The sequence below is a fragment of the Lutra lutra genome, chromosome 13 (genome assembly GCF_902655055.1).
Source record: "Lutra lutra chromosome 13, mLutLut1.2, whole genome shotgun sequence".
Lineage (NCBI taxonomy): Eukaryota > Metazoa > Chordata > Mammalia > Carnivora > Mustelidae > Lutra > Lutra lutra.
The window spans coordinates 85103535-85129619 of NC_062290.1; the positions used below are offsets into that span (position 1 = coordinate 85103535).

Sequence of the window (26085 nt, forward strand, 5' to 3'; positions counted from 1 at the left end):
GAGTGATTCTTAGATGACATTTCGCTCAGGCCCGGGCACATAGTGGTCACTCAGTCAGGCTGGGGTTACCATGGCAACTGGCAGCTAGCAACCTTGACTCTCCAAGGGGCTCTGACATGGCGGCCCAAACCCTGGAGGTACGGGGGACTGCTCCCTTGTGCAGAGGGCTCTGCACCTGCCCAGAGGTGTATGCCTATGAGGTGGAACCCATGGCCTTGGCCTTCCTTGCATTTGGAGCACCAGGGCCCAGCAAGGATGGAAATGTTGGGTCCTTCCTGCAGCTGCTACACAGTCTGACTCAGCGTCTCTCTCCTGACCACCCAGGCGGTCAACCTGGTTTTTTGTGGGGGTGATCATGCCCCCAGGAGACAGGGAGGACAATAATGGGAAAGAACCAGACTTTGGTGGGACGCCTGAGTGGCTCAATCGGTTAAGCGTCTGCCTTCGGCTCAGGTCATGATCCCAGCGTTCTGCTCAGCAGGGAGGCTGCTTCTCCCTTTCCTCCTTGCTGGTGCTCTCTCTCACTATCTCTGTCTTTCTCTCTCAAATAAATAAGTAAATAAAATCTTTAAAGAAAAAAAAAGTAAGAACCAGGCTCTGGAGCCTAGTACTTGTGGAGTTGAATGGGACCTCCTTTGCTGGCCGGGTTGGGGCGGAGGGGATGCCTTTAGACTTTGCCCTGCGCAGAGCCTGTTTCCCCTCCCCCCAGTGGGGACAACCTTCGCAACCTTGTCAGACGGGGTACGGACGGAAGGTGTGTCACGTGGGCTCTTGAGTCCCAGCTGTGCACTCCAGGACCCCCACCGGAACATGGGGTGAACGGACGCACCTCCCCCAGCCCAGGGCCGTCAAGGGGAGAAGGTGAACAGGCATGTGTCTAAGAAAGCCCGCGTTTTCTTTTGCAGCCCCGTGCGCTGTGAGGCTGGCATGCAGGATGGCCGGACAGCCCAGCCACATGCCCCCTGGAGGGAGCCCGAACAACCTCTGCCACAGCCCAGGGCCTGCCCACACCCCGGACCCACAGGTGAGCCCTTTGCCTTCATCTGCAGAGCGCTGGGGCCTCTACAAGGAGCTCGGGTCCCTGACTACCTCACCCAGATGGAGTCATTTCTGCAATGTTTCCAAGGGTGGGAGTGCAGCTCATTACCAACCTGTTCAGCCCTGATACCACTCAGCAGCACTCAGAGACGCCTTCTCTGGGCTGGACTCCCGGATTTCCCTGTGAACAGAACAACTTTGTCTCAGCGGGATCAGGGCTGCTTAGAAAGGCCAGGAAAGAGGAGAGAGTGAGGAGCTCTGGGGAACAGGCAGCCTGTGCGTGGGGTCAGAAAGCGCTTCCTCACTCTCAGCTGAAGTCAGCTTCCCTTTTGGTTTTAGCTCTGTCCTGGCCCTCTTCAGCCCTCTTCATCTAGAACCAACAGAGCCCCAGGACACTGGTTTCTTTACACCTGCCTCATGCTCTGCAGATCCTCAGAGAGCCAGGCTGCCTCCCACAGCTTTTCCGAAGGTGGCTTCTGGGGTCCCCAGCTCATGCATCCTCTGCGGGTTTTGAATGTGCTGTTTCCTGGGCCTGGAGGGCCTTTCCCCACTCCTCCTCCAGGCCTTGGTCCAAATGCTGCAGCTTCTAGGGAGCTTTCCTGTTCCCTCCCATTCCCTCCCCTGTAAGGCCCAGGCACTGGGCTCTGGCCACAGCATCCCACTGGGGAACTGGTTCCTGTTCCTAAATGGGAGGTCTGGGGCGAGGCTATACCCCTCCCATCTTCCCAGGCCAGGCCCAGAGGAGCTCCTCAATGCCGGCTGAGTTTGTGAACAGCAGATACATGTGGCTGTGTGTGGGGCAGAGGCAGGTCTGCTCTTAGAAAGTACACAGCCTCATGGGAGAGAAAGGGAGGAAACAGGGCAGAAGAAACTCAGGGACCCTTGGAGCTCCAGAAAGCACATGATCTGACCTAGATGGCCAGAGAGGCCGCCTTGAGGAATTAGCCTGGTAGGGGCAGGCAGGCCAGGTCAGACAGGGCCAGGTGCTGCGGGGCCTTGGGGACAGCCTGGGATGATGAAAAGTCACGTCCAGTGTTGGCTTTTTCCCCCGAAGCTAGGAGACCCAAATCAGGGGGAAGCTTTGAGACAGCTACCTTTTTGAGCCCCAGAAGGCTCGTCGAAGCCTCTAAGTACTCCTTCCTGTTGGAGGATGTCAGGTGGACTGCTGTTTGATCCACTTGGCTAGGGCTGCCATGTGCAGTTGTGTGGGTGTGCACTGCACAAAAGCGCCTGGTCAAGGAGGCAGCTGAGTCTGAGATCCTTCTCCTACACCTGAGTTTTTAATCAACCCATGCTCCCTGTATGGGGCTCCATCAGCCCAAAAGAAGGAACAATTTTATAGATTCACACAGGGGTGAGACATGTGAACTAGTAGACTAGTGTGTGTGCACACACGCATGTGTCTGTGTGCACGTGCACACCCCCGCCCCCAACACACACACAGTGTCCTAGGGCCTGTTGGTGCTTTCCACTCCCATTACTGGATGGGACACGGGCCCATTTCCCAGGTGGAATTTGGGGAGGCAGATCCCAGAAAGCCCAAAGGCCCGTGGATGCTGCTGGTGCCGAGTCCACCAGGACAGCTCACTGATGCTGGGGCCAGTGCGGCCTCCTCGGGTAATGTAGCAATTTGTCATATTAAGTCATTTACTAACAATTGAGTCCCCCTTGATTAATCTCCCAGAATTAGCCAGTTGCATTTTGAGCAATTAGGGTTAATTACAGCCTCATTTGGCAGAGGAGAGAGCCCCGTAATTATTTCGCAAACAAGGCAAGGCGGCGGCGGGCGGCGGCGTCCGGGTGTCTGGTTGCACATGTTGGAGTGGGTAATGACAGAGTTAAGTGGAATTAGACACAATTCCCATCCTTGGGCAGCGGCCGTCAGCAAAGGAGCCCTGCGTCCCACCAGCATCTGGCCAGGGTTGCCGAACCAGGGTGCGCAGCCGTGTAGACACCAGCATGGCCCGGGGCGGGTCGGGAAGGGAATGAGGCTAGGCAGGCGCTTCCTCTCTCCTCCGCTCATGAAGTGCAGGTATTTAAACACCGTTTGGGGAGACATCGTGGCCCCATTCTTGCCTGTTTTGGGACATAGAAACACCTCAGATTGACAGCACAGGCATTTTCCTTGAAGGCAGGAGGCCCTGCTGTTTCCCTGAAATCATCCTTAGAAAAAGGAACTGGGGCCCTCGGTGGCGAGAGTACTGCACTCGGTCTAGACCAGGCGGGGCTCGGATCCCAACTTCAGCCCTCACCAGCCAGGCCACAGCTGGTAAATGAGTTGAGCCTCCGTTTCCTCATCTGTGCGGTGGGGCCATGAAGACTAAGCGAGATGGACTGCTCTAATCCCCCAGCATGGCGTCGGACGTCGTGGGTGTTAAGGAAACGTGTGCCACTGATTTCATTCTTCTCTTTGAGCCTTCATTTTCGTGTTCGTGGCTCAGGAGCCCAGAGCTGAAATGCCCACAGTGTAGAAGGGACCACTTAGCAACCACTCAAACTCGTTCTGTTAAGTTTCTGTGCCCAAGGCTGGTGGTTTATCATTTCTGGGAGTTTTCTAGCTGTGAGAGCTGTCCGCTTATTAAAATACGTTTGCTGAACCCGGTGGAGTCACAAGTGAAATTACTGAGGTTTCAAATGAGTGAATGAGGGCGTGCATGTAATTGAGGGGAAGCGCTCTAATGCCGGATGCTCTAGGACTTTACCACTTCGCTGCAGAGCGTTTCTCATCAGGAATGAAACCGAGCTGACCCACTAAGAGTCACGTGAATTTGCAAGAAGGGGAAAGGTGCTCTTGTCTGAGAACGGCCTGGTTAATGCGTCTTCCATCTGGAAATCCTTTGCAAAGCTGCATGGGGCATGCCAAGTTCAGTTATGTTGGGCCCTGTTCAGAGAAAGAGGAATGTGCCTTACTTCTCAGGATGGGACGGCCGCTTCTAGATCTGAATCGCACAGGCCAAAACCTTTATGAGAATCTTCCCAAAGCAGTGTTGGCAATTAGGTAAGATTTAACGACCACATATTAACAGCTGCTAAAATCCAAGAAGTGTTTGCTGACGTGTTGTAAATTCAGCAAATGCTTGTCTCGTTTCTTGCCTCCTTTCTGCCCGACACAGAAGTGGGGCCTCGTGCGAGGGGCAGGGTCCCACAGAGGGATGGGAGGATGCTGAGGGAGCCCAGAGGGTGAGGTGGGACAGGGAAGGTTCTAGAGAGAGGTCAGGTGGGCTGGCGATGATTTGGGGCAGGACAGGGAGAGGTGGCTGTCCCAGGAAGAGGAAGGAGCCAGGCCTGAAGGTGCAGGACCAGTCATGTTAGGCAAGTGTTTAAATATCAGTGCTGGGATGGGGAATGGCTGGTCTGTGTGAGGGGCGAGCCCGTTAGTGGGTTCGGGTAGACAAGGGATCTCGAGTTTTAGAAAGATCACTGGTGCGGGCACTCACGGCACAAGTGGGACGAAAATAGGAGATGAGGAGGCCTCTGCCTTCTGCCAGGTGAGATGATTCTGTGGTCTTAAATGGCTGGAGATTCGGAGAGAAGATTCCAGAGACTTGCAGGATGAAGCCAAGTGCACTTGGTAGCTGAAGGGAAGAGGGAGAGCAGAGTCGAGGATGGACCCAGGTTTCTGGCTGATACTCCTTACCGCTCTCATGTTTCACATCTCGGCTTGCTAGTCACTGGGGCCAGACCCAGATTCTCTTAGGTATGTGTAAGCTCAGCTTTCTCTGAGCTCAGCCAGCGGGAACTGTCCTGAGGGACTCACTGTGCTGAGGTGATTCTAGGCTTTGTTATCAGGTGATTCCCATGTTTTAGGCACCTTGTACACTATTCCCATGTGCTGATGGCCCTGGGAGCTGAGTGAGACCTCCAGGCTAGGACGGTCATGGCGGTGGTTGTCCCAATAGCATGAAACCTGGCTCTTACCTCATCCCACCCTCCCACCGGCCAGGAACCAGGCCTTATTCAGAACTCGCTAGGGCAGGGGAAGTAACTGAGATAAATACCGGGTACGTTTTGGTCCTGAGGGGCAGAGCCAGGGGTCTCCCCATCCTGTGGCCCCACGGTACCCCTTCTTGCCCCCAGGTCTGCGAGACTGAAGATGAGCTTTGGGTTTGAAATTAGCCAGATTGTGGAGAGCTGAGTGGGTCAGCCTCGTAAAGAGCCTGACAATATGGACTCTGTGCAAACCCTGCCCTTTTGTGTTACACAGACTTAAAACCCATCACCATATACACATATACCGAATCCATTAGAACTCCCTATACATGGTGTCAGATGTCTTTAAAGGTGAAATTCGTTTACAGGAAATGTCATTCTGATGAAGTATGCTTTTTAAAATCACAGAAACAGTTGCCTTAAAATTAATGATGCATTGCAAATATCAGGGAAAAAAAAGACCCATTCAGTGTAAAGATGATTAAAATTCAGGTCAGAAGTCTGACTTAGTCAGGCTAAATTTTTTAATGAGATTTCAGGAAATTAATTGGGCGAATGCATTTTTATTCTTTTAACATGTGATTTTATGCTCCTGTTTTTTTTTTTTTTTTTTTTTTTTTTAAGGGATTTGTCGATGGCTGAGGCTTATTGTGGTTCAAACATTTTAAACTCAAATTAGCATGGGGTGGGAGGTGTTTGTGGCCTAATTTGATCTGACTTGGAGAAGAGAGCCTGGGTTTCTCTGAGCTTTCCAGAGTGGTTCACTGCCCCCCAAAACCCATTTCCAGCCTTGATGCACCCTGGGGTGGGGGGCGGTGGGATTGGAGATAGAGGTGACCTGGGGACCTTGGCCCTCTCCTTGGATCCTTGTTCTGCCAAGCCTCCTGTGGTCCAGGGAGTTGCTCCCCGAGACTCCTCCTCTCTCTGAGATGGCATTTCCCTGCCCAGGGCAGTGCAGTCCCCCTCCTTCCGCCCACTACGGTCAGCGTCCCTCCCAGCTCCTCCCACCCTCTCCACCCACCTGCCCCTCCTCTGGGGAAGACCTGAGGGGGCTCCCACGCTGGAGAAGGCAGGTGAGGAGTCAGAAATGGCTTCTGCCAGCATTTTCCCTGCGAGTGTCCCAAAGCATAGCCCTAGACAGGGAGGTGAGGTGAGCCTGTTGTGTAGCATAGTCCCTTGGCAAACAGTCCTGGGTGTGACCCGTGCAGGGGACAGTGACGTCAGAAGGCTACAGGGACACAGGCACCTCCCTGCTTTACTGCAGTCAGGTGACGATGGGTCAACAACCTCTCTGAGCCTCAGCTTCCTCATCTGTGAAATGGGGCCGTGAAGACTGAGTGAGATGGGCTACTCTGAAACCCCAGCATGGCGTCTGACGTCATGGCTGTCATCCATCTTATTCTTAGATCTCCAAATTCATTTTAGTTTTCACAGCTGAAGAGCCCAGAGCTGGCAGTAGCCCCAGCACAGACCCTCAAAGGGATGGGGATGGCGGTACAGCCCCTGAGAGCTCCCTGCCTCGGCTCATCCCCAGCCCCCTGGGAGGCAGATGCGGTAGCCCCAGTCCTTGCTCTGCACACCGAGCAACGGCGATACCCCAATGACAGTAAACAGCCACATAGCGTCTCCCTGGTGCCTTCACTCAGCAACCTGCTTACCCACCCCACCCCTCCGCAGCCCTCGGAAGGGGGCACCGTTATCACCTTAATTGTACATGGGAGGAAACTGAGGCCCAGAGTGCTTGTGCGCAGCCCCGAGCCAGCGCTTGGCAGATCTGGGGCTTGAACCCAGGCCTCCCTCTGCTCCCCAGTGTCAGTGTTTCCGCTGAGGGAGCCGGAGTGGCAGTCACCCGTCTGCCAGGCTGTGCCCCCACCCCAGGCTGGTGCTCATTTCACCAGGAGCCAGCATGGGGCTGCAGATGGGACAGGGGCCAGTGCAGACAGCGAGAAGAGCAGTTTTCAGAAAGACGATCGAGATTACCACCCTCAAGCCAGCGTAGTGCGAGCCTCTCGGGGGCCCCCAGCTCAGAGCTTCCCAGACCATTGGCACCAACCTCAGGTCCCGGAATCCTCAGAGAAACCCCAGGGCCGAGATCACTGATGTCCCCCTGTCGCGCATGGACTCACTCGGCTACAGGGGCCAGAGTGGAGCTTGCTGAGGGCTGAGGGAGGAGTGGAGGAAGGCCTTGGAGGTGGCAGTGGGGAGAGGCCTGGTCTTATGGACCAAGAACTCCATTCACCTTCTCCTCTTGCCCTCACAGCCGCTGAGTTATGTCACAGTCTGGGCCCTACTGGCTCAGGCACTGAACCCGTGCCCTGTGCTGCCCCTGCCCGAACAGAGGGCTTGGGGGGGGACAGGACCCCACCTGTGAGCCTCAACCCTGTGAGCATGCTGGTGTCCCCTAAGCTGCCCACACTGTCCCCCTGCCACGAGGTGCTGCCTGCAGAGGGAGGAACCCGCCCCCTGCCCCAGCGTAGCAGCTCATTCCTCTAATTAGGTCAAATGGGTTGTGACAGGAAATGCAAATCTGGGTCATTGCATATGCAGATGTGCGACTGGAGTCTGGGGATGCTGTGATACTGGCTGGGATGTCCCCTGTCCTCTCGGGGAGTCTCCTGGGGCAGCAGCAGTGGGGTCTATCGGGGAGTCCAAGTCTCAGCTCCCCACGGACCAGCCGTGTGACGGCACCTCAGTTCCCTTCTCTATGACATGGGTTGAAGGAGCCTTGCTTTACAAGGGCGTGAGGCGGTTTCAGTCACAAAACCTGTGTGAGCAGCTGGCATGGAACTGCCCCGTGGTAGGTGCTCAACGCACTTGGAAGGGCCAGTGGCTGCATCCCAAAGGCCCACGGCGCACTGGGCTGTTTGGAGCACGTTCCTTTGTGTCATTGAACAGGCCCTGAGCTCTTGCTCTGGGCAGGTCAGATACCTGCGCTCAGGGGACACGGAGGGGACGAAGACAGGGGCGCACTTTTGGAGAGGCCCGTGTTTGGCGGGGCAAGGGATTAGGTTCCTGGAAGAGAGAAGCCAACTGAGTCAGGAAGCCTAGTCCTGGCTAGTCATGGGGTTGTGAAGGAAATGCAGAGGACGAATCGGAGTTGGGAGGTCACCTGGTAGAGCTCAACGGGAGAGACTGCAGAGTCCCTAGTCAAGGGTCAGATCCCTCCCATGACTCATTGTGAGGTCTGGAGCCGGTCCCTGGCTCCCCACCAAGCCTCAGTTTCCTGAAGTATGGAGATAATGGTGATGCCTACTTACGGGGTCGTGGGCAGTGTTCTGTACAGTGCACGGCACACAGTAAGTGCTCAATAAATGCTTACTCTTCTTAAATGGGTGTTAGTATACAGGTGGGTTAATTGCTCTTATTTAGGAACTTACCTGACAGATGCTGGCGAGTGCTGGATAAGAATGTGGTCTTTCTCCTCCACCAGCCCCCCCTACCCCACTGCTCAGCCCCCAGTAGGGAGCAGCTTCAAATCCCTCACCAGGGGAGGTAATTAGGCCTTAAGACTTCAGAGTCAAAGCGGGCCCAACCCTTACCTTGCTGAGGGAAGGAGGCAGCGGGCTTCCAGGCTCAGACTTCCATCATTCACTCCTGGCAGGGGGAAATGGGGGGATGTTCCTTGGCACAGAGCTGGGTCTGAGCAGGTTCAGAAAGGCCAAGAGTGGGAGTGAGGAGTAGCTGCTCAGGGGCCCTCTCTCCTGCTCCAGCCCCGGCCGGTTGGTCATAAGGACCACTGAGCACCTACTGTGTGTGTGTGTGGTGGGGGGTGCTCAGCAATCTCACGTGGTCCTTACAGTGACCCTGTAGACAGACATGCTTCCACACCTCTGCCTTGCAGACAGGAAACTGGGGCAGAGTGGGATGGCTTGGGTTACTGCCCAAGATTACCAGCCAGGGACCCAGGAAATACGCATAAGGAAATATGCATAAGGATGTTTATTGTGCCATTATTTATAGTGATCACAGACTGGAAACAGGCTTACCGGAGAGCATGTAGAGTACTGTACAGTTATTTAAATCCCCGTCATTTGACAATATCCATCAGTTACCGAGAGAGGGAAGAGCCAGTCTTAGAGTAACGTGTTCTCATGATTCTGGGTGTTTAAAAAGTGCACCATCTCGGGGCACCTGGGTGTCTCAGTGGGTTAAAGCCTCTGCCTTCGGCTCAGGTCATGATCTCAGGGTCCTGGGATCGACCCCCGTATCAGGCTCTCTGCTCAGCAGGGAGCCTGCTTCCTCCTCTCTCTGCCTGCCTCTCTGCCTACTTGTGATCTCTGTCAAATAAATAAATCTTTAAAAAAAAACAAAACAAAACTGAACATTGGTGTAATAAAGACAAAGAAGGAAAAATGGAAGTTGATTAAGAACAGACATCCTGAACAGGATGCCAGTCACACAGGGCTCGCCAGGCTCCTGCCAGGGCTTCTTTGTCTAAGAGGCTGAGATTCAGGTTAAGGAGAGTTCTAGGACGCAGCCCAGTAAAATACCTGATCTTCCAGCCCCAGTCTGGAAGAGGCCTTTTCAGATCGGGAAATGCAGACCTGTTCCTTCCTGCCTCAGTGGGGCTCTCAGTGTTTCTCATCCCACCCCCACATCCCCAAATGAACTCCGCAGATGTTTCTGTAGCCCTTCTACACGCGAGACCCTGTCCTCGCACTGCTCCCAGCCCAGAGAGTCCCCAGCAGCAGTGATCTCCGCCCCAGAGTGGGGAGTGGGAGCTGTAGTGGAAAGGGGGGCAGAACCGAGCCGCGGCACCCTCCCTCCCCCGCCGCCAGGGTTCCAGGGCCTGAGTTTGCACCCCTTCCTCTCCTTCCCAGAGCATGTCCCATGTGTGTTGTGGGAATGGGGAGGGGGTCCCTCGCCCAGCATCTCAATCCCAGGGCAGGTCCGACTGCTCCGTGGTCAGTCTCAGCCCAGGCCCCTGGCAAGTTGGCACGAAGCATCCGGATTCTTCCTGTTGCCCTAAAGGGGGTGGTTTCTCCATACAAGGGCTCAGAACAGTAGAGCTGCTGACGGAAGTCGGTTTTCTCAAGTCGAGACGGGAGCCGTCACTCCAGGAGGGGGAAGTTGCCACATCTGACAGTGACTTGCAGGGGTAGGGTCGGGGACTACACGTGGAAGGCCATGGGGCCAGGGAGACCCAGCAGGGCCTCCCCCTCACTGTGTGACCTTGACAGATCACTTCCTTCACCCCTTAATTGCCCTTGTTCTGCTTGCTGGCTCCGACCCGGGCACAAGGGATTCAGGAGTGAACAAGGTGGGCAAGGTCCTGGCCCCAGGGGCTCACCTTTCTGGGAGCAGGAGATAGGAACAAGCAGTCTAATGAACGATCAGGTAATGAGAGCTGGTGGAAACCCGCAGCCTCGGGGTCTTGTCTGCAGAGTGGGGGTGTCATGGCGTGGACAGCCCCCGCGGGGGCGATAAAGTCTCTGGCAGTGACACTGGCAGTCACAGTCCTTCCTTCACCTTGGAGGAGCTAGGTGGGATCGCCGGGTTCTGTAGGGGGCCCAGCTGCCAAGGTCCCGGCCCCCCACTGCAGCCTGGTGGCCGCTGATGGCCTCTGTCCCTCTCCTCCAGAGGCACCCAAACACCCTGTCTTTTCGCTGCTCGCTGGCCGACTTCCAGATCGAGAAGAAGATAGGCCGAGGACAGTTCAGCGAGGTGTACAAGGCCACCTGCCTGCTGGACAGGAAGACGGTGGCTCTGAAGAAGGTGCAGGTGAGCCATCTCCCTCGTGGGGTCAAAGCCCAGTCACAGGAGCCAGCTTCTGTGTCTAAACATTGTGGCCCTGGGCCAATTCCTGCCCCTTCCTTCTTGTCCCCTCCCCCTGCAATCAGGACCCTACTCTATGGGCCATGGGAAGGATTAGGTGGGCTAATTCTGCTGAAAGCTCACTGCAGGCCATGAAGGAAAAGGAAAATGAGCATACATTGAGCACCACTGTATAATGGGCCATGCCTTGAGAACGGCCTGCCGGGTCACCCCATTTTTCAGATCAGGAAAGCTGCAGAGGCCTGAGTATCAATCTCACCGGGCCCACAGAGCGAGCTGATGGGGAGCTCAGACTTGGACCAACACTTGCTCACCCTAAGCCCCACACTTGCTGCTCGCCTCTGGGCTTGAGAGCCTTTTTGGCCTCCGTAGGAACGGGGCTCAAGCACATGAAGCCAGGAGGCATTTCACTGAGGGCCACTGGGTTTGGCCTCAGGAAGGAGCTTTAAACCTTCCCACAGAGCTTCCCTGACACCTCACTTTGCTCATTTGTCCTTTAAAAATAGGATTAACAGCCTGGGCCACAGAGGCCCGGGAGAGAGAAGGTGACTCAGACGCTGCCGCGGGTGGGGAGCCTGGCAGCAGACCCACGGGATGGTTTCCTTGCTGGTCTGCAGACTGCAAACGGGGTGTGCCATGATGGGTTTTGGGAGTTCCAGTCCTCGTGGCTCCCAGTGGGGGCTCTGGGAGCTGGGTGTTAACCGGTCTTTCTCTTTTTCCTCTGGCTCAAGATATTCGAGATGATGGATGCCAAAGCCAGACAGGACTGCGTCAAGGAGATTGGCCTCCTGAAGGTGAGCACCCTGGGGTGAGCAGGAGCCCCTCACTTCCTTGAGGTGGCCTGGTCCCCAGACCAGGCCACCTCATGGCCACCACAGCCCGGGGCCTCTTAGGTTCTGAGACAACAGCCTTTTGAGCGCAGGTGGCTTTCTCATGGCTGGGTGAGTGGGGCCCCCACCTCACCTCTCTGCCCAGCCCTCGTGGCGCCCCCAGACTTACTGTCCTCGCCCCATGTTGGTTGTGCTTATGGACGGCAGCGCCTGGCACCGAAGGCCTTCCCCCTCAGGGTACCGAGTCACTGCCACCCAGCAGAAGCTCCCCCCGGGACTCAGCGAGGCTGGCCTGGAATGGTGGAGAGGCCACAAAACCAGGTGTGTGGCCCAGGGTTCCTGGTGCCCGAGGGACCCGGGTTGTCACCCTGCTGGGCTCTTCCCAGGCCTCCCCAAAGAGGAGGCAGGGTGTCCACGTGGGGGTGGCTTGCACGAAGGATACACATGCCAGGGCACCTTGGGGTGGGGGATGGTGGTCTTTCCTTGCCTCCCCCTGCTGGCTTCCTCACTGGTCTCCCCAGCGTCAGAGACAGCAGAACTTTCTGGATTAGACTCAGCCCCTGCCTAGGGTTGCTCCCTCCTGGAGATCCCTCCCTGTTCCCCAGGCTTAGGCATCTGTCTACCTGGGGTCTCAGAGGTGATGGTGGAGGAGGAATGGGATGGGTTTCAGAGGCCCAGGAGCCCAAGTTCAAATCCTGATGTCTTCAATTTACAAGCCCTGTGACCCTAAGCAAGTGACGGAGCCTCCGGGAGTGTCTGTTTGCCCATCTGCTCAGCGGTGAGAGTATCTGCCGTGTGGAATATGGGCAGTTAGAGAAGATTAAATAGTGTCTGAAGAGGGCCCAGCCCAGTGGAGCACCCAGCAGGCGCGCACTCGGCATTGGCCCTTTCTGCGCGGCGGAGGGCTAGGCCACAGCTGCTGGCGGGTGGGGCTGCTGGCAGCGAGGACACGGACACCCTCCCACAGGGTCTAGACAACCCATTTGCACTGGTGGGTCTGCCCTGGGCTCTCAGGCCCCATCCCCTCCCTCAGCGACTCCCAGGCAATGGGGAGCAGACCAGCAGCCCGGCCGCATGACTGTGGGGGTGAGTCTGGCTGCCCTGGGCCCAGGGAGTGCAGGAGAAGCCCTGTGCAGCTCAGGGCCCTGTCCCAGAATCTGGAAGCTGACAGGAGCCTGCTGCCAGGGTCCTGGCCATGAGCAACTGGTGGGACCAGGCAGTGGTGGCCTTGGATGCCACACTCAGGAGGTGGGACTCGAATGTGGGAACAACAGCAGAGCCCCTGAAGAGGCTGAGAGCAGCAGGTATGGTGCCGCCTGGGACTCATGAGCCCTCGCTGGGAGGGGACCCCGGCCACGTGGGATCACTGGGAGGCTTATCAGGAGGAGTCGTCAACTTCAGCTATCACAGGTCCAAAAAGGCCCTTCAAATAACATGGTTTAAATTTTACATGACAGTCAACTTTGGGTCCCGGGTGTGATCTCAGGACTCTAATTCCCCAGCGCTGGGGACTGGCTGTCCCAGTCATCCATACTCTCTCCCTTCTTGTGGCCAAGAACGCACGTGTGCCCTTCACCGCAAGGAAGGAATTACGTGTGCGCACATACTGAGTCCACTTGTCCCCAGTCCCCAGGCTCCAGTGAAGGGGGCCAGGCTTGGTGTGACCTGGACCTGCTGGGGCAGCGGGGCTCTGTCCTTTCTTGGGCTGCCGTGTGGTCATGCGCCACTGATCGTGGCTCGAGAGGTCGGCACGCCCCTCCATTGCTAGCTTTGTGGCTGCTATCGATGCTCAGGGCCTCCATTTCCTCATCCCTAGAAGGGGGCGATGATACCCGTCCTGTCCTCCACTGTCGGGGTTCGTGAGAAGCTGGGCTGGAAGAGCTCGGTGTCGCGTCTGGCGTGTGGTAGGAGCTCGGTCACAGGCAGCCCAGGTCCTCACAGTTACAACATCTGCTGCTCGACGCCAGCGCTTTCCCAGCTCCCCAGCCTGCCCACAGGAAGTCAACAGGACGTTCCCCGGGTACGAGGTGTTTCCTGCAAAACAAAGGAAAACACAGTTCTCAGAGGGGCCGTGAGGTGACACTGTTTGCTTCATTCATGCCAGGACCCAAACCCCAAAACCTCCCAGTGCAGAGGCTGGCAGACGTGGGGCAGGGCGGTGGGCCCTGTTGGAAGACGAGCACAGATCACACAGAGGGTTGTGGGCAGCCCCGAGCGTTAGACGCAAGGATGCAGCCAGCAGGGGAGACACATTCTAGACAGACCGCTATAGCACGTCCCAGAGGGGCCGCAGGTGGGACAGAGATTTGAAAAGGAAAGCTGCGCCCTTTATTTTCACCTCTGCCTTCCTCACCCCGCCCCCTCCGGGCCAGCATCCAGCCTTCGGCAGCTGCCACCACCACCAGGCCTGGCCCAGGGCCTCAGGGACAGCTCCACCCTGTGGAGCTGCGGGTTGTGAGGAGAGGGATGGGTGTGGATCGAGGTGACACGGGAGCGAGAGGGTATTCGATGCTGCCAGGAGAAACTGCACTGGAGATGGATCTAGAACCCCAGATACCTGAAGCCAGAGCGGCTGCCCCTCCCCGACCTACAAACCCCAGAACCCAAGCCATCCGCACCTTTGGAGCACTTCTTATATTTTGGCCCAAGCCTGTCCACTTTAAGACACACCTGAGGGGCGTCAGTGAAGCATCTGACTGTTGGTTTCAGCTCAGGTGGAGATCTCAGGATTGGGAGATTGACCCCTGCATCAGGCTCTGTACTTAGTGCGGAGCCTGCTGGAGAGTCTCTCTCCCTCTGTCCTTCCTGCTTGTGTGTGTGCGTGCACACGCCGTCTCTCACTCAAACAAATCTTTACACACCGGGGCTCACCAACGGACTACAGACTGAGAAGGGGGCTCTGGGTGGACAGTGGTCCGTGGTGACCAGACCAGGCTCTGGGCCCATCTTGGTCCCGGAGTCAACCCCTCCCCTCAGGTCTCAGGGATTTCCCCCAGCTGACCTCTGGGGTTCCTTTTTGCCCGTCTGTGCCTTTGTGCCCAGCCGGGTATTCGAGGGAGCCTTTGCCTTACCTCTCCTCCTCAGTTGCCGTATGAGCAGGGAGAGAGGCCTCCCCATCTTCTCCCCAGGAGCCCACACCTGGAGGGAACAGCCCCTTTGACTGAAGCGTTAATTCCCACCCAAACCCCCTCCAGTTTTTCTAAGTCATCTGCGGAATGGTGATGCCCGACCTGCTGATGACCTTGGAGGGTCTCTGGGATTCCTCCCTGAGAAGGGTGTGCGGTGTCCCAGGGAAGTCATGAGGTGAGGAGGCCCAGGAGGGGGCGGTGACAGAGCGGGGATGGGGATGGGGGGGACTAGTGTTTACCACAACAACAACAGCAAAGTGACCAACTTTACGAAGTGCCACATTCCATTCACTTTGATATTCTGTTGTAAATGAAAAATATATCTGGAATGCGATGTGCTCTGAGGGCAGCCGGTGTGATGGGCAGTGTTAGCTCCAGGGAGACCTCAAGACAACATCTGGGTAAGATGATTTTTTGACAAAGGCACCAAAACAACTCAGTGGATGAAAGAAAGACTTGCAATCCCCGGTGCTGGGAAAACTGAACGTCTAGATGGACGGAAGTGAGCCTGGACCCCTACCTCACATCGTACATAAAAATGTATTTGAAATGCATCATAGACCCAAATGTAGAAGCTGGAACTAGAATTAAAATGTTTGCAGGGCAGCCCAGCAGGACAGCTGGTCGAGATGGGCAGGAGCTGGCTGCGGCGGCGGGAGGAGCCAGTGCGCCCACACCCGGGTCAGGGGCTGACCCAGAGTAGGGGCCTGAGGACTCCAGCAGGCAGAGTGGAGCCCAAGGAGACACACGGCCTGTGACAGAGGCCATCTGATTGAGGTGTGCCCGCCATCCAGAGCGGGCTTGAATAAGTAGGGGGAAAAGAATAAGTGGGGGACGGCATAGCCACATAATCTCCCCCAACGTCCCCCTCATTTTAGAATCCAAAGGCGGGCATAAACATACGTCCCCCTCACTGCAACTTCCAGGCCTTCTAGAAAATGTGTGCTAAGGTGGCCTCTGCTTGTCGGCTGACAGGCGCCCCCGTGGACTTGGCCGACCCGGCTCTGGCAGAATGTTGGAGTCCCCTCTGTTTTCCCAGACCCTGGAATCATTTTGGTGGAAACCGTCAGCTTACATTATAAGCAGTTGCCAGGGTCTGTCCCCTCTCGGCCAGGCGGGGACTGGCTTCCAGCCAGTGGGGTGCTGTCCCATCTGGCAGACTCGCGCGCACCACGGTGGTTGGGCCAGAGGCTGGGCTTCGGCGCAGAGCTAAGCACTCAGGGCAGCTTTCATGCCAGGAATGGTTGGGGTTTTTCCAGATTTCACAAGGGTGTGTCAAATGGAGGGTGGGAAGGAGGAAGGGAGATGGACATACTGGGGAGCACCAGCTGCAGGCCTGCTGAGCCCAGCGCTAGAGCAGGGGGAGGAAGGTGGGGGCCCTGACCTTGAAGGTCATGGGGGGCGAGGAGGAAGAGGAGCAGGACTCTGTCCAGGAGTGTCCGTGGAGTCTCAGCACAGGACAGTCTCCACATTAGACATTGCAGGGGTCTCAGCCCATCCAGTCCTTACCACTGCCCTTCAGCGCATTGTGCCCATTATACAGATGAGGACACTAAGACTCAGAGATGCAGAAGGGCTTTCCCAGGGTGGCCCAGATCTCCCTGACTCCCAGGCGTCACTGTTCTCTGCAGCAAAGCCAGGGCTTGGCTAACAAGGGCTGGCTGGGAGCCAGCACGGGGCAGGCGCGGGGCTGAACTGGCCCTCACTGGTTCTGCCTCCCCATCTTTCTCTCTTTGGATAGCAACTGAACCATCCCAACATCATCAAGTACTTGGACTCGTTTATTGAGGACAATGAGCTGAACATTGTACTAGAGCTGGCCGACGCGGGGGACCTCTCACAGATGATCAAGGTAAGCGTGCCTGGCAGGCCGGCCAGCTGTGGTGGGTATGCAAGGACCCACACAGCCCAGGGTCAGGCAGCTCCCCAGCCTGGCGAGTGCCCCCTCGAGCTCCAGCCCCGTTTTCTGGGAGAGGTCCAGCCAAGGACAGAAAGCAGTCCTCTGGCGTCCCACAACCTGTCACTTCTGCCTCATAGAAGGAACGGGGCCAGAACCCTGTGTTAGGTCAGAACCCCAGCTCACAGAATCTGGGGAAGTGTGTCATGCATCCAACCTCCCAAAGGAAAAACTGAGCCCGGAAATGCTATGAGACTCACCCAAGGATGCCCAGTCACGTGGGGGACAGAGCCATGTCTGTGTGGCCCAGCTCTGTTTCCTAGCCTGTGACCCTCCAGACACCAGCAGCCGAGTGATTACCTTGGGGCCCCTCCAGCGCTTGAGGGACACCCTCATTCCCGTGTCATGGCCAAGGCCGGGGGTCTTGGAGAGGCTGAGTGATTTGCCGGGTCTGGCTCTTGCTCTGCCTCCCACGGCAGCCCCCGCAGTACTCTGACCCCAGCGCCCCTCCTCCTGGGGCCCAGGACCAGGCCCACTGTGAGTCTGGACTTGGGAACCATCCCAGTCCCATCGATGGAGCACCCAATCTGAGCCACAGCCATGCCGAGCACACATTTCACTCACCAGGTGCACACTGCCCTCAGATAACCAAGCTCAGAAAGGTTTAGTCCCTGCCTGAGGCTGCACAGCCTCGGTGTGGGCCCCCAAGCTCAAGAGCCTGCTCCCTGCTGGCTTGGCCAGCCTGCATGCCGGCGCTGTGGTTCCCCCCCCCCATCAGCCTCCCCGCTGCTCCCAAGCACAGCCAGCGACTCCGGCGCCCCCACCTCGCTCCCAGCAACACTTGCAACCGGGGCCAGACGTGGATTCTCCGTCTTTCCCACCAGGCGCTGGGGATTCTGAGCAATTGCTCCGCGCTTGCTCTTCTGAAATTTGGCTCCTAGGAATTGGGGCGTCGTTGGGAAGCGGCATTACTTGAGCTGTTATCACTTGCTTTTATATTTTCGTTGACATATTAATGTGTTTGCAGGGATGTTAATCTCCGCACGGATCCCTGGTGGGAACAGATGTGCTCTATCATGTCTCAGTTCCTCCTTCTCCCCGCCACCCCCACTGCCATTCTCCTTCATGTCGTTCTTCTGCCGAACACACATGCACCCCGCGCACGCTGTGTGCCAGCCCCCGTGCTGAGACCGCAGCGTGGGTGCTGCCCGCAGGGGGCTCTCCTTCTAACAGGAGGGCAGACCCATAGATGGACAGTCACCAGCCAGTGTGAGTGAGCCAAGTTCAGGACCTTAGGCGAACCCAGGAAGGCTTCCTGGAGGAGGTGACACCTGACCTGAGACCTGCAAGAAGAGCAGCAGTCTAGTGGCACAACAGCTTGTGCAAGAGCCCGGGGGCATGAACAGTCCAGGGTCCACAAAGCTCTGGGTGAGGTGGAGGCAGGAGTTGAGAGGGAGGCGAGGTAGTCAAGCCACCCAGGGCCTCACCGTCCAGCCCCAGGTTTCGAGACCTTGCCTCAAGGTCAGCAGGGAGCTTCCTAGGACTCACAGTGGGAAGTAGACATGGTCAGCGTTGTGTTCTAGAAGAAAGGCTAGATGTTCAGCAGAGGAGGGATGGGGGTGGGGACGGAGGTAGTGGACAGGAGATGGAGAGGAGACAGAGGAAGGGCCCTGGAGTGTGGCCCATGGCGAGGGTGCTCCCCACTAAGGCCCCCACAGACCCCAGACTCCTTGCAGCCTCTCAGTCCACAGGGTGGGGACTGGGGTCAAACGATGGTGGGGTAGGAGTGACTGGGCAAATCAAACCCCTCGCCCACAAAGCTCTGCTTCCCTCTCTGTCCTGGGGATGCGCTGGGGACGTGCTGGGGACTATGGGAGCCACGGGGCTGAGTGGGAAAAGAGAGGAGGGAGACATATGGGTGTCTCACACCTTGCAGTGCCCTCTCCCCAGTTTTCCTCCCCTTCTGTGCACTTCTCTGGCCTCCTTGGGGGGCCATGAGCCCAAGGTTCAAGTCAGTTGCTCCCCCATGGGGCTTCTGGGGCAGCATTCTGGCTTCTTGGCCCCATCTCAGGAGCCCTCTTTTCCTGGCACGGGGCCTCCTTGCCCACGGTCATGGGGCCCTTGCCCCTTCCTGCCTCCTGCCTCCTCCTCCCTCTGCTGCAGCTCCAGGCCCCTTACCTGCAGGGCCTGGCTGGGTGCTGCCTCCAGCAAACGGGAGAGGCAGGAGAGAGACCCTCGGTCGACCCTCCTCCCTTGGGCTGGTCCCTATGCCTCAGTCTCCCCATCTGTAATATACCCAACGCAATGCCTGGGGCGTGGGAGGAGCTCCATTTCCCGGGCCTTTCTAACACTCCGGCTGCCTCTGGGCTTGAGGGGGAAATCGGGGCCCTGTGAGGGCTGTGGACTGCCGCCGCACCACGGCCGCCCCGCGGGGCTTGCCCGGAGGCTGCCGACCAGGAGACCCTGTGTCCCAGAGGCTCTGCTGCCTCAGGCCGAGCAGTGCCACCACTGCCACGGTACCAGCATTATTTATGATGGACAGTGAAGCTGAGAGTTGCCGCCACCCCAACACCCACCAGAGACTCTGCGCCTTCCCGCTAAATGTCACACGGCACTTACAGGATGTGACATTTAGAAAATCACCATTCACAGCCAAGCTTCAAAGCTGTAATGAGGATTAACCAACATCACAGCGTAAATAACGCTGCAGCCCAGCCCACCACGGAAGCCTGGGGTGGCCTGGGGGGGATTAAGTTCCTGTGCTAGCAGTCTGGGCTATAGCCTCACTCCCAGAATGGAGCCTCAGGAGAGCCTCTGGGGCTTTCCTGCCAGACCACGGTCTTCCAGCTAGCATGATCCCGTTGTTGGAAGTGCCTGGATCTGGTCCCAGCTCTGGCGCTCCAGCTGGGTGACGTCAGACAAGTTCCTGAACCTCTCTGAGCTCAGTTGCTCATCTCATGGTTACTGGTATCATTCGAAGTTAACGTTCGAGTTAAAGTTAAGTTAAAGTTAAGAGCTTGGCCTTTGGGGCGCCTGGGTGGCTCAGTGGGTTAAGTTTCTGCCTTCGGCTCCGGTTGTGATCTCAGGGTCCTGGGATCCAGCCCCACATTGGGCTCTCGGCTCAGCGGAGAACCTGCTTACCCCTCTCTCTCTGTCTGCCTCTCTGCCTGCCTCTCTGCCTCTTGTGATATCTCTCTCTCTCTCTCAAATAAATAAATAAATAATCTTAAAAAAAAAAATTAAAAAGCTTGGCCTTTGTAGGCTGAAGACCCGGGTTGGGCTGTGACTGCCCCTTATCACCCCCTGAGCGGCCCTTAGTTTCCTCATCTGTAAAATGGGAGCCGTCACTCTGCTGAGGGCCCAGCACGGAGGGTGCACGAGGCAGGTGCTAGGGAGATGTTACCCCAGCTCCTGTGTTCCATGCCGCACTCCCTTCCCCCAGCCAGGCGTGTGTCCCGGGTCAGTCCCTGTCCTCTGTGCACAGAGCAGCTCCAGGACCGGTGGGCCTATGGCTTCGCTGCTGGCTGCTTTGGAAATGATGGTTGTTCTGAGGCCAAAAGCCTCTGGACAGCAACCTGGTTCTCAGGTTCCTGGTGTGCACGCATCATTGTCCCCGCCGCTCTCACGCATAGGAGACTCCCCAGACGGACGTGGACGATGACCTGTTTTCCATTCGCTCCTTCCAGGGCATGTGGTTACTTAGAGCGCGCTCAGGGCAGCTTGGGTGGTTTGGGGCTTTGGTTTGCTTTTCTGGAACATTAAATACGTTTCTTCAGGCAATGAGGTCGGTTCATGGCCTGTCAAAACTGGGGGGGTCCGTTGAAGAATGTCAAGCCATGTCCTCGCGGTCCCTGCTGCCTTGGTGAACCATGGCATGCCCTGAGATTTGCTGGGGTGGCTGTGACTTCCCCACTGAGCCTTGGGTGCCCACCGTCTGGGCCAGGCTGGGGCTTAGGGCCGAGACCGTCCTTGCCGGCCCCCTGCTGCAGGGAGCTCCCCAGCGGGCTGTGGGAAGAGGGCGTGCGTCTAGAAAATGCCTGCGCAGGCGTGACTGTGAGCAGCCTTCAGGGTGCGGTCAGCACAGCCGTCTAGGACACACACACACTCTGGGCCCGGGCTGTCCCAGCCTCAGGGAGGTCAGTGCTGGGCCGGGGGCTGGCGGGGGACTGTGGACGGCACTTTGGGCTGAGGCACAGCTGGGGACACGGCCCCCTTCATCCCAGACTTACTGTGGGTTCAGCAGCCTGCCCACCCAGCCAGGTGCTGGCTGCTCCTGGGGACAGGACAGAGGCCCTGCCATGCGGCCTGTCACCAGACCTGTAACCCCTCGCTCCCCACAGTACTTTAAGAAGCAGAAGCGGCTCATCCCCGAGCGGACTGTGTGGAAGTACTTTGCCCAGCTGTGCAGCGCCGTGGAGCACATGCATTCCCGCCGTGTGATGCACCGAGGTACATGCGGGGCCCTCCCTGAGCCGCAGGCCCTGAGTGGGGGGAGGCGGGCAGGGGAGGCCAGGTGCCCCCAGGGCCCGGGAGGCCGCATTGCCTCTGCTCTCTGTAGCTCTGGGGACATCCCTGAGTAGGTGGAACCACGCTGTGTCACCCAGCCAGGCGGGTGTGGAGCACGGTGCCTGTCTTTGGGGGCATCAGAGAGTCCAGCTCGGGGCCCCACACGTGCCCGCACTCAGAGCCCCTGAGGATGGCCACGGTGCTCCGTGCAGCCTGTCCCACCCCAACCGCCCTCACCTAGCCCCGCGCCAACCACCTTCCTCTTCTTCCGCAGACATCAAGCCCGCCAACGTGTTCATCACAGCCACGGGGGTCGTGAAGCTTGGTGACCTTGGCCTGGGTCGCTTCTTTAGCTCCGAGACCACCGCAGCCCACTCCCTAGGTAAGGAGGCCTGTCCCACGTCCCAGCAGTGGCTGGAGGTCCTGCGTGACCACGTGGGGGGAGGCGAGCGTTCTCCCCGCTCAGCCTTTGGTTCGTTAATGCCAGAAAATGACTTCTTGAGCCCTAGACCTCGCTTACCTCTTCACGCCAGTGACCCAGAGGGGGGTAAACCGAGGCCCTGAGAAGCCTTGGGTGGGGCTCCGCTGCACCCTCACTCAGCTCCACGCCCCTTCCGGCATCTTGTGCAGCTCTCTTGCTGTTCGAGGAAGCCGCCCGTCGTTCTCGTTGCTCTGTCGTGCTCCCCACGTGGGATTCAGTCTGCTCCTCCTGCGGGGGGGACATTGGAGCTATTTCCAGTTTTTGGCTTCTGAACAGGCAGTTTTGAAGCTTGAGGGACAAAGTTCTTACCCAACAGGAGGAGACAGAGTGCCAGGGAGCTCGTGGGGACAGGGAACAGGGACCCGGTGAGCTGGAGCGCAGGATGAGCAAGGTGCTGCAGGACAGGGGGAGGTGGGGGGTGCCTAAGTCTCGAGCTTGCCAGGCTGGCACCATTCCAGGAGCTCGGGAGCACCCAAGGGCTGGACTTGGGCACACACTTGGGCAGGTATGGGTTTCGGGGTACCTGCAGCGATGCCCAGTTCAGAATCCATACAGCGGTATGGGACTGGGTGTGACTTGCGGAATGGGGGAGGACGAGCCGTTTGCATTTGATTAGGATAGAGAAACCCGCAGAACCCCCACGGAACGTGGACATAGGGTCCCCAGTGCATGACAGCAGGGCATCTCAGCGTTGAGCCAGGGCCAGGCGGGAAGGACTCAGATATGGCAGGCAGGCACGTCCTGCCCCCACCCGGCCCGTTCCCGGCCCTCCGAGGTGGCGTCGGCCAGGCAAGGCGCTGCTGTGCGAAGGCTGACCGCCTGTCTCGGGTCCCACCCCGCCCTCCATGGTCTTCTCCACCCTGAGCGGCTCCAGCCCGCAGGCCCCCACGCTCCCCCCAAGTGCCTGCAGCACGCCGGGAGTACAGCGAGCAGCTGTCGGCGACCGCGGAGGTGCTTTCTGGGAGACACTCTCTCCTGGCGGAGTCTGTCACTGCCCATACGCTCCCGAGGGCTGAGGGGCTCTCGGGGTGAAGCGCACAGTCAGGGGAGAGGTGCTAACTGGGACTCGACAGCTCCGAGCTGCTGGCCGGCATGAGCGAGTGTGTGTGTGTGCGTGCGTGCATGTGCCCACGAGTGTGCGGATATCTGAGTGTGGGGGGTGGAGTTTGAGAGCACATGCAGGACCCACCATCCCCTGAGTTTACAACACTGTACTCACACCTCCAGCAGCCATGAGGGTCCGTCAGATCCTTTGTGCAAACGGGGCATCTGGAACCCGGGAGCTGGACTGATTCTTCCCAGTGACGTAGTGGCAGAGCCAGGACTTGAACACGGGCCTCTCATGGAGCCCACGCTTCCTCTGGAAGCCGGGGGCTGGGCCTGGGAGGGTGGTGCCGGCTCTCCCCACGCAGCCCCCAGCCTACCGTGCTGGGAGGAAGCCTTGGCTTCCCCGGTCCCCTCCGACCCTTCCTTAGGACAATCCAAGTGTTTTGGTGAGTTTGAGACTGTTTACCTCTCTGATTTAAGAGCTTCAAAAGGTCAGAAATTCAAGGGCAACTGCAGAAGAGAATTCAAGCCACTGGCTCTGTCCCCTGTCAGGCCCCTCCACTCTGTCCCTCCACGGCAGACTGCGGCGCTCGTCAGAGCCCGTTAGGATCACATCATTAGGAACGGGCGCAAATACGGGCTCGTCCGACAGGGTGAGTTTATCGACTCAGATTGGTGCACTTATTATATTAATGAGAAAGAATTGGAACTTGGGAAAAGGCTGCTCGCTAGGCCAGGCTCTTCCCGAGGCTTCTGAGCAGCAGCCCGGCTGAGTGACGGATGGAAGGAGCCCTCCTGGGGGCCGCGTGCCCATGTCCAAGAGTCATACCCCCATCCCCCCCGAGCTGAGAGGCTGCGGGGAGCACGGCCAGGCCTTGCTCCCAGGACCTGCTCTCAGAACGGAGGGCTGGGCTCCACCACAGGCACAGCCCAGAGCTGTAACCTGGGACGCAATCCCCCGGACGCAGGGGAAAGGCCCCCTCTCCACTGTGAGGGTCTGCAAACAGCCAACTGAGCCTTCTACACACACTTGGTCAGGCCAGAGATTGAACTAATTGACACTGCGTTGTGGCTCCGTGAGGATGCGGGGTCCGGGCTCCTTCACCCTCCATGTGTGGCTGTGAATTATGTATCCACCGCACCTGCGCACCTACTATGCAGGGATGTTGGGGGGGGTGCAGCCATGTTGCCCTGGCAACCACCTCCTCTCCCGGCCCCTGACCCCCAGTAAGGCTTATGCAAATCCCATCCCCTCCTGCCTCTCCCCTCCCAGCCCCCTTCCCGCCCCTGTATTTGCTAACACAAGGCTGGCATGAAAGGGCATTAGTCATGCCATGGCCGGGCTGACAGGTGCGGTACCCAGCGGTGGCAGAGCGGCTGCCTCGGTGTCAGGAGTAGGAGCCGTAATTAGAGTGTGGAGCAGAATGAGCGTCAGACGAATTACCAGACAGCAGATCATCTTTGTCAGCAAGGATTGCATACATAAAAATTAAGTGACAGTACACGCCGGCGTAATGAAAGAAAAATGAAAGATTTGCCTATACACAGCTCACAAGCTACAAGCAAGTGTCTCGCTCCGAGCCACGGCAGCAGCTTCAAGACAAATGGTAGGGCTGGGAGCGCAGGCCCCGCTTGTTCGGTAGCAGTGACAGGGCGGCCCCAGGCTGGGCCCAGGGCTGGGCAGTGCCAGGCCTCACCCTGCCTCTCAGGGCTGGGGAACAGGTCCGATCGGGGGAAGCCCCATCGGGTGCAGTAGTCAGAGTGCGCTGGCTTCCCCAGGCTGTCAACCCCTGGCCTGACCACAGGGCATAGCTTCCTTCCTTCTCCCTTCCCCGAGCCGACCGCCCTGGCCCTGGGCTAGGGGCTAGGGACTAGATAATGCAGCCTTCCCTGATTTGAGGAGGCCTGCAGACAGGTGGGGGGACAGGGACAGTCAGTTCCGCAGTGGACTGGTAAAGGGGTGGGTAGAGCCATACAGGCACGATGTTGGGCTCCCCATCTCTAAAGTGCCCTGCCAGACCGGGACCCGCCAGGGGCCTGGGGCTGCATCTCCCCCTCCCAGGGCTGTCCTTTATTTCAGTTTTCTTGGGTCCAAAGAGGTGACTCAGTGAAAAAGACAAGGTTTAAAAGATGTTGAGAAAACATTCTGTTTTTTAAAAAGTCATCCCAACAAGATTTCTCATCTCCATTTGACAGACGAGGACGCTGAGGCCCAGAGGGAGGGGTACCACATCCCTGTAAGTCACCTGGCTAGCAGGGACGAGAGGCCCTTGGGGTGTCATCTCTCCTCCGGGCAGAGCCACAGCGTGCTGGGAGTTGGGCTTGGGTCCTAATGAGCTTGAGCTCACTGGACGCCCAGACATTTGGGGGTGAGGAGCCCACCCACCCTCCCAGCGGGGGCCGCCTGGGACTCTGGGGGCTTGTTCTGGGCAGCAGGGATGGAGGAGGGAACGTCCCGTCCTTGCCACACTGGCAACTCCTCAGAGCCTGCCCGTGCTCGGCCCCTGGTGGGCCCTGGGGAGCATCTGCTGAGTGGGCACATGGTCCTCACAGCTAGGCGCCCCAGGGGATCCCATCAGTGGGGTACAGAGCACCGTGCAGACGCCTTCCCCGGACCTACACCTCCCATCCCTGCGGCCCAGGTCGCTGGGGAACCAATGGCCCAGAAAACCTGCTTCAGGAGGTGGATCCAGGTTCTGAGCGCTGACCTGGCAGGAGGCAGGGTCCCAGGAGGTTGCATGTGGCTGGCGAGAGGCACCTGGCTTGTCTGCCACACCCCTGGCATTTTCAGGGCACAGACTCTTCCTAGATGAGCTGACGCCAGGGAGGGAAAGAAAGTCTCCAGGGGCCCGCAAAGGACGAATGGAGCCTGGCTGGGAGACAGACCACGGCTCAGCTGTGCGTTCACTTGTCCACTTAGCAGGGCACGGCCTGGGCCCCAGGCCGCTCCCCAGGAAGGCCCCTGTACCCCTTAACAGAGGAAAAAGCCCCAGGTGCCACGAGGGGAGCACCTTCGCCGTGTGATGCCCTGCAGGGTGCTCCAGCCAGAGCCGTGAGGGGCCATCCAAGACGACCCCTCACCTCTGGAGAGACCCCGACACGTGAATAGTGGGGTCCTGCCCAGCACTGCAGCATTGTAGCATTGTGTGACCCGATGGGCGGCTCCGCTGGAGACCCTCGATGTGGGAACTAGATGGAGCAGATGTTTGTACGGATGTAACAATCCAGAACTAGTCCACGCTGAGGAAAGTGCAGTGTTTCCTCCAGGGCGGGGGTCCCCCCATCCCAGGGCCGCGGGCCGCCCAGCGTAGGGCTGGCTGGTGGTTTGAGGGGGACCTACTGACGTGTTGTGACACAGACGAACCTGGTGGGGGGGGGGGGTGTGCGCGTGCCTGCATGCGTGTGTGTGTGTGTGTGTGTATGCGCGTGCCTGCGTGCATGTGTGTGTGTGTG

General features: G+C 58.1%; 1 protein-coding gene across 2 annotated transcripts in view; it reads left to right on the forward strand.

Moving 5' to 3' along the window:
• Window positions 1–26085, forward strand: part of NEK6 (NIMA related kinase 6) — an 81717-nt gene that overhangs the window by 37703 nt on the left and 17929 nt on the right. For both annotated transcript variants that reach the window (XM_047699320.1, XM_047699319.1), the window contains exons 2-7: window positions 906–1024; window positions 10549–10689; window positions 11475–11537; window positions 16443–16553; window positions 20939–21047; window positions 21379–21486. In XM_047699320.1, the coding sequence (XP_047555276.1) occupies window positions 935–1024; window positions 10549–10689; window positions 11475–11537; window positions 16443–16553; window positions 20939–21047; window positions 21379–21486 (622 nt within the window). In that variant the 5' untranslated portion in view covers window positions 906–934. The remainder of the gene's footprint in view (window positions 1–905; window positions 1025–10548; window positions 10690–11474; window positions 11538–16442; window positions 16554–20938; window positions 21048–21378; window positions 21487–26085) is intronic.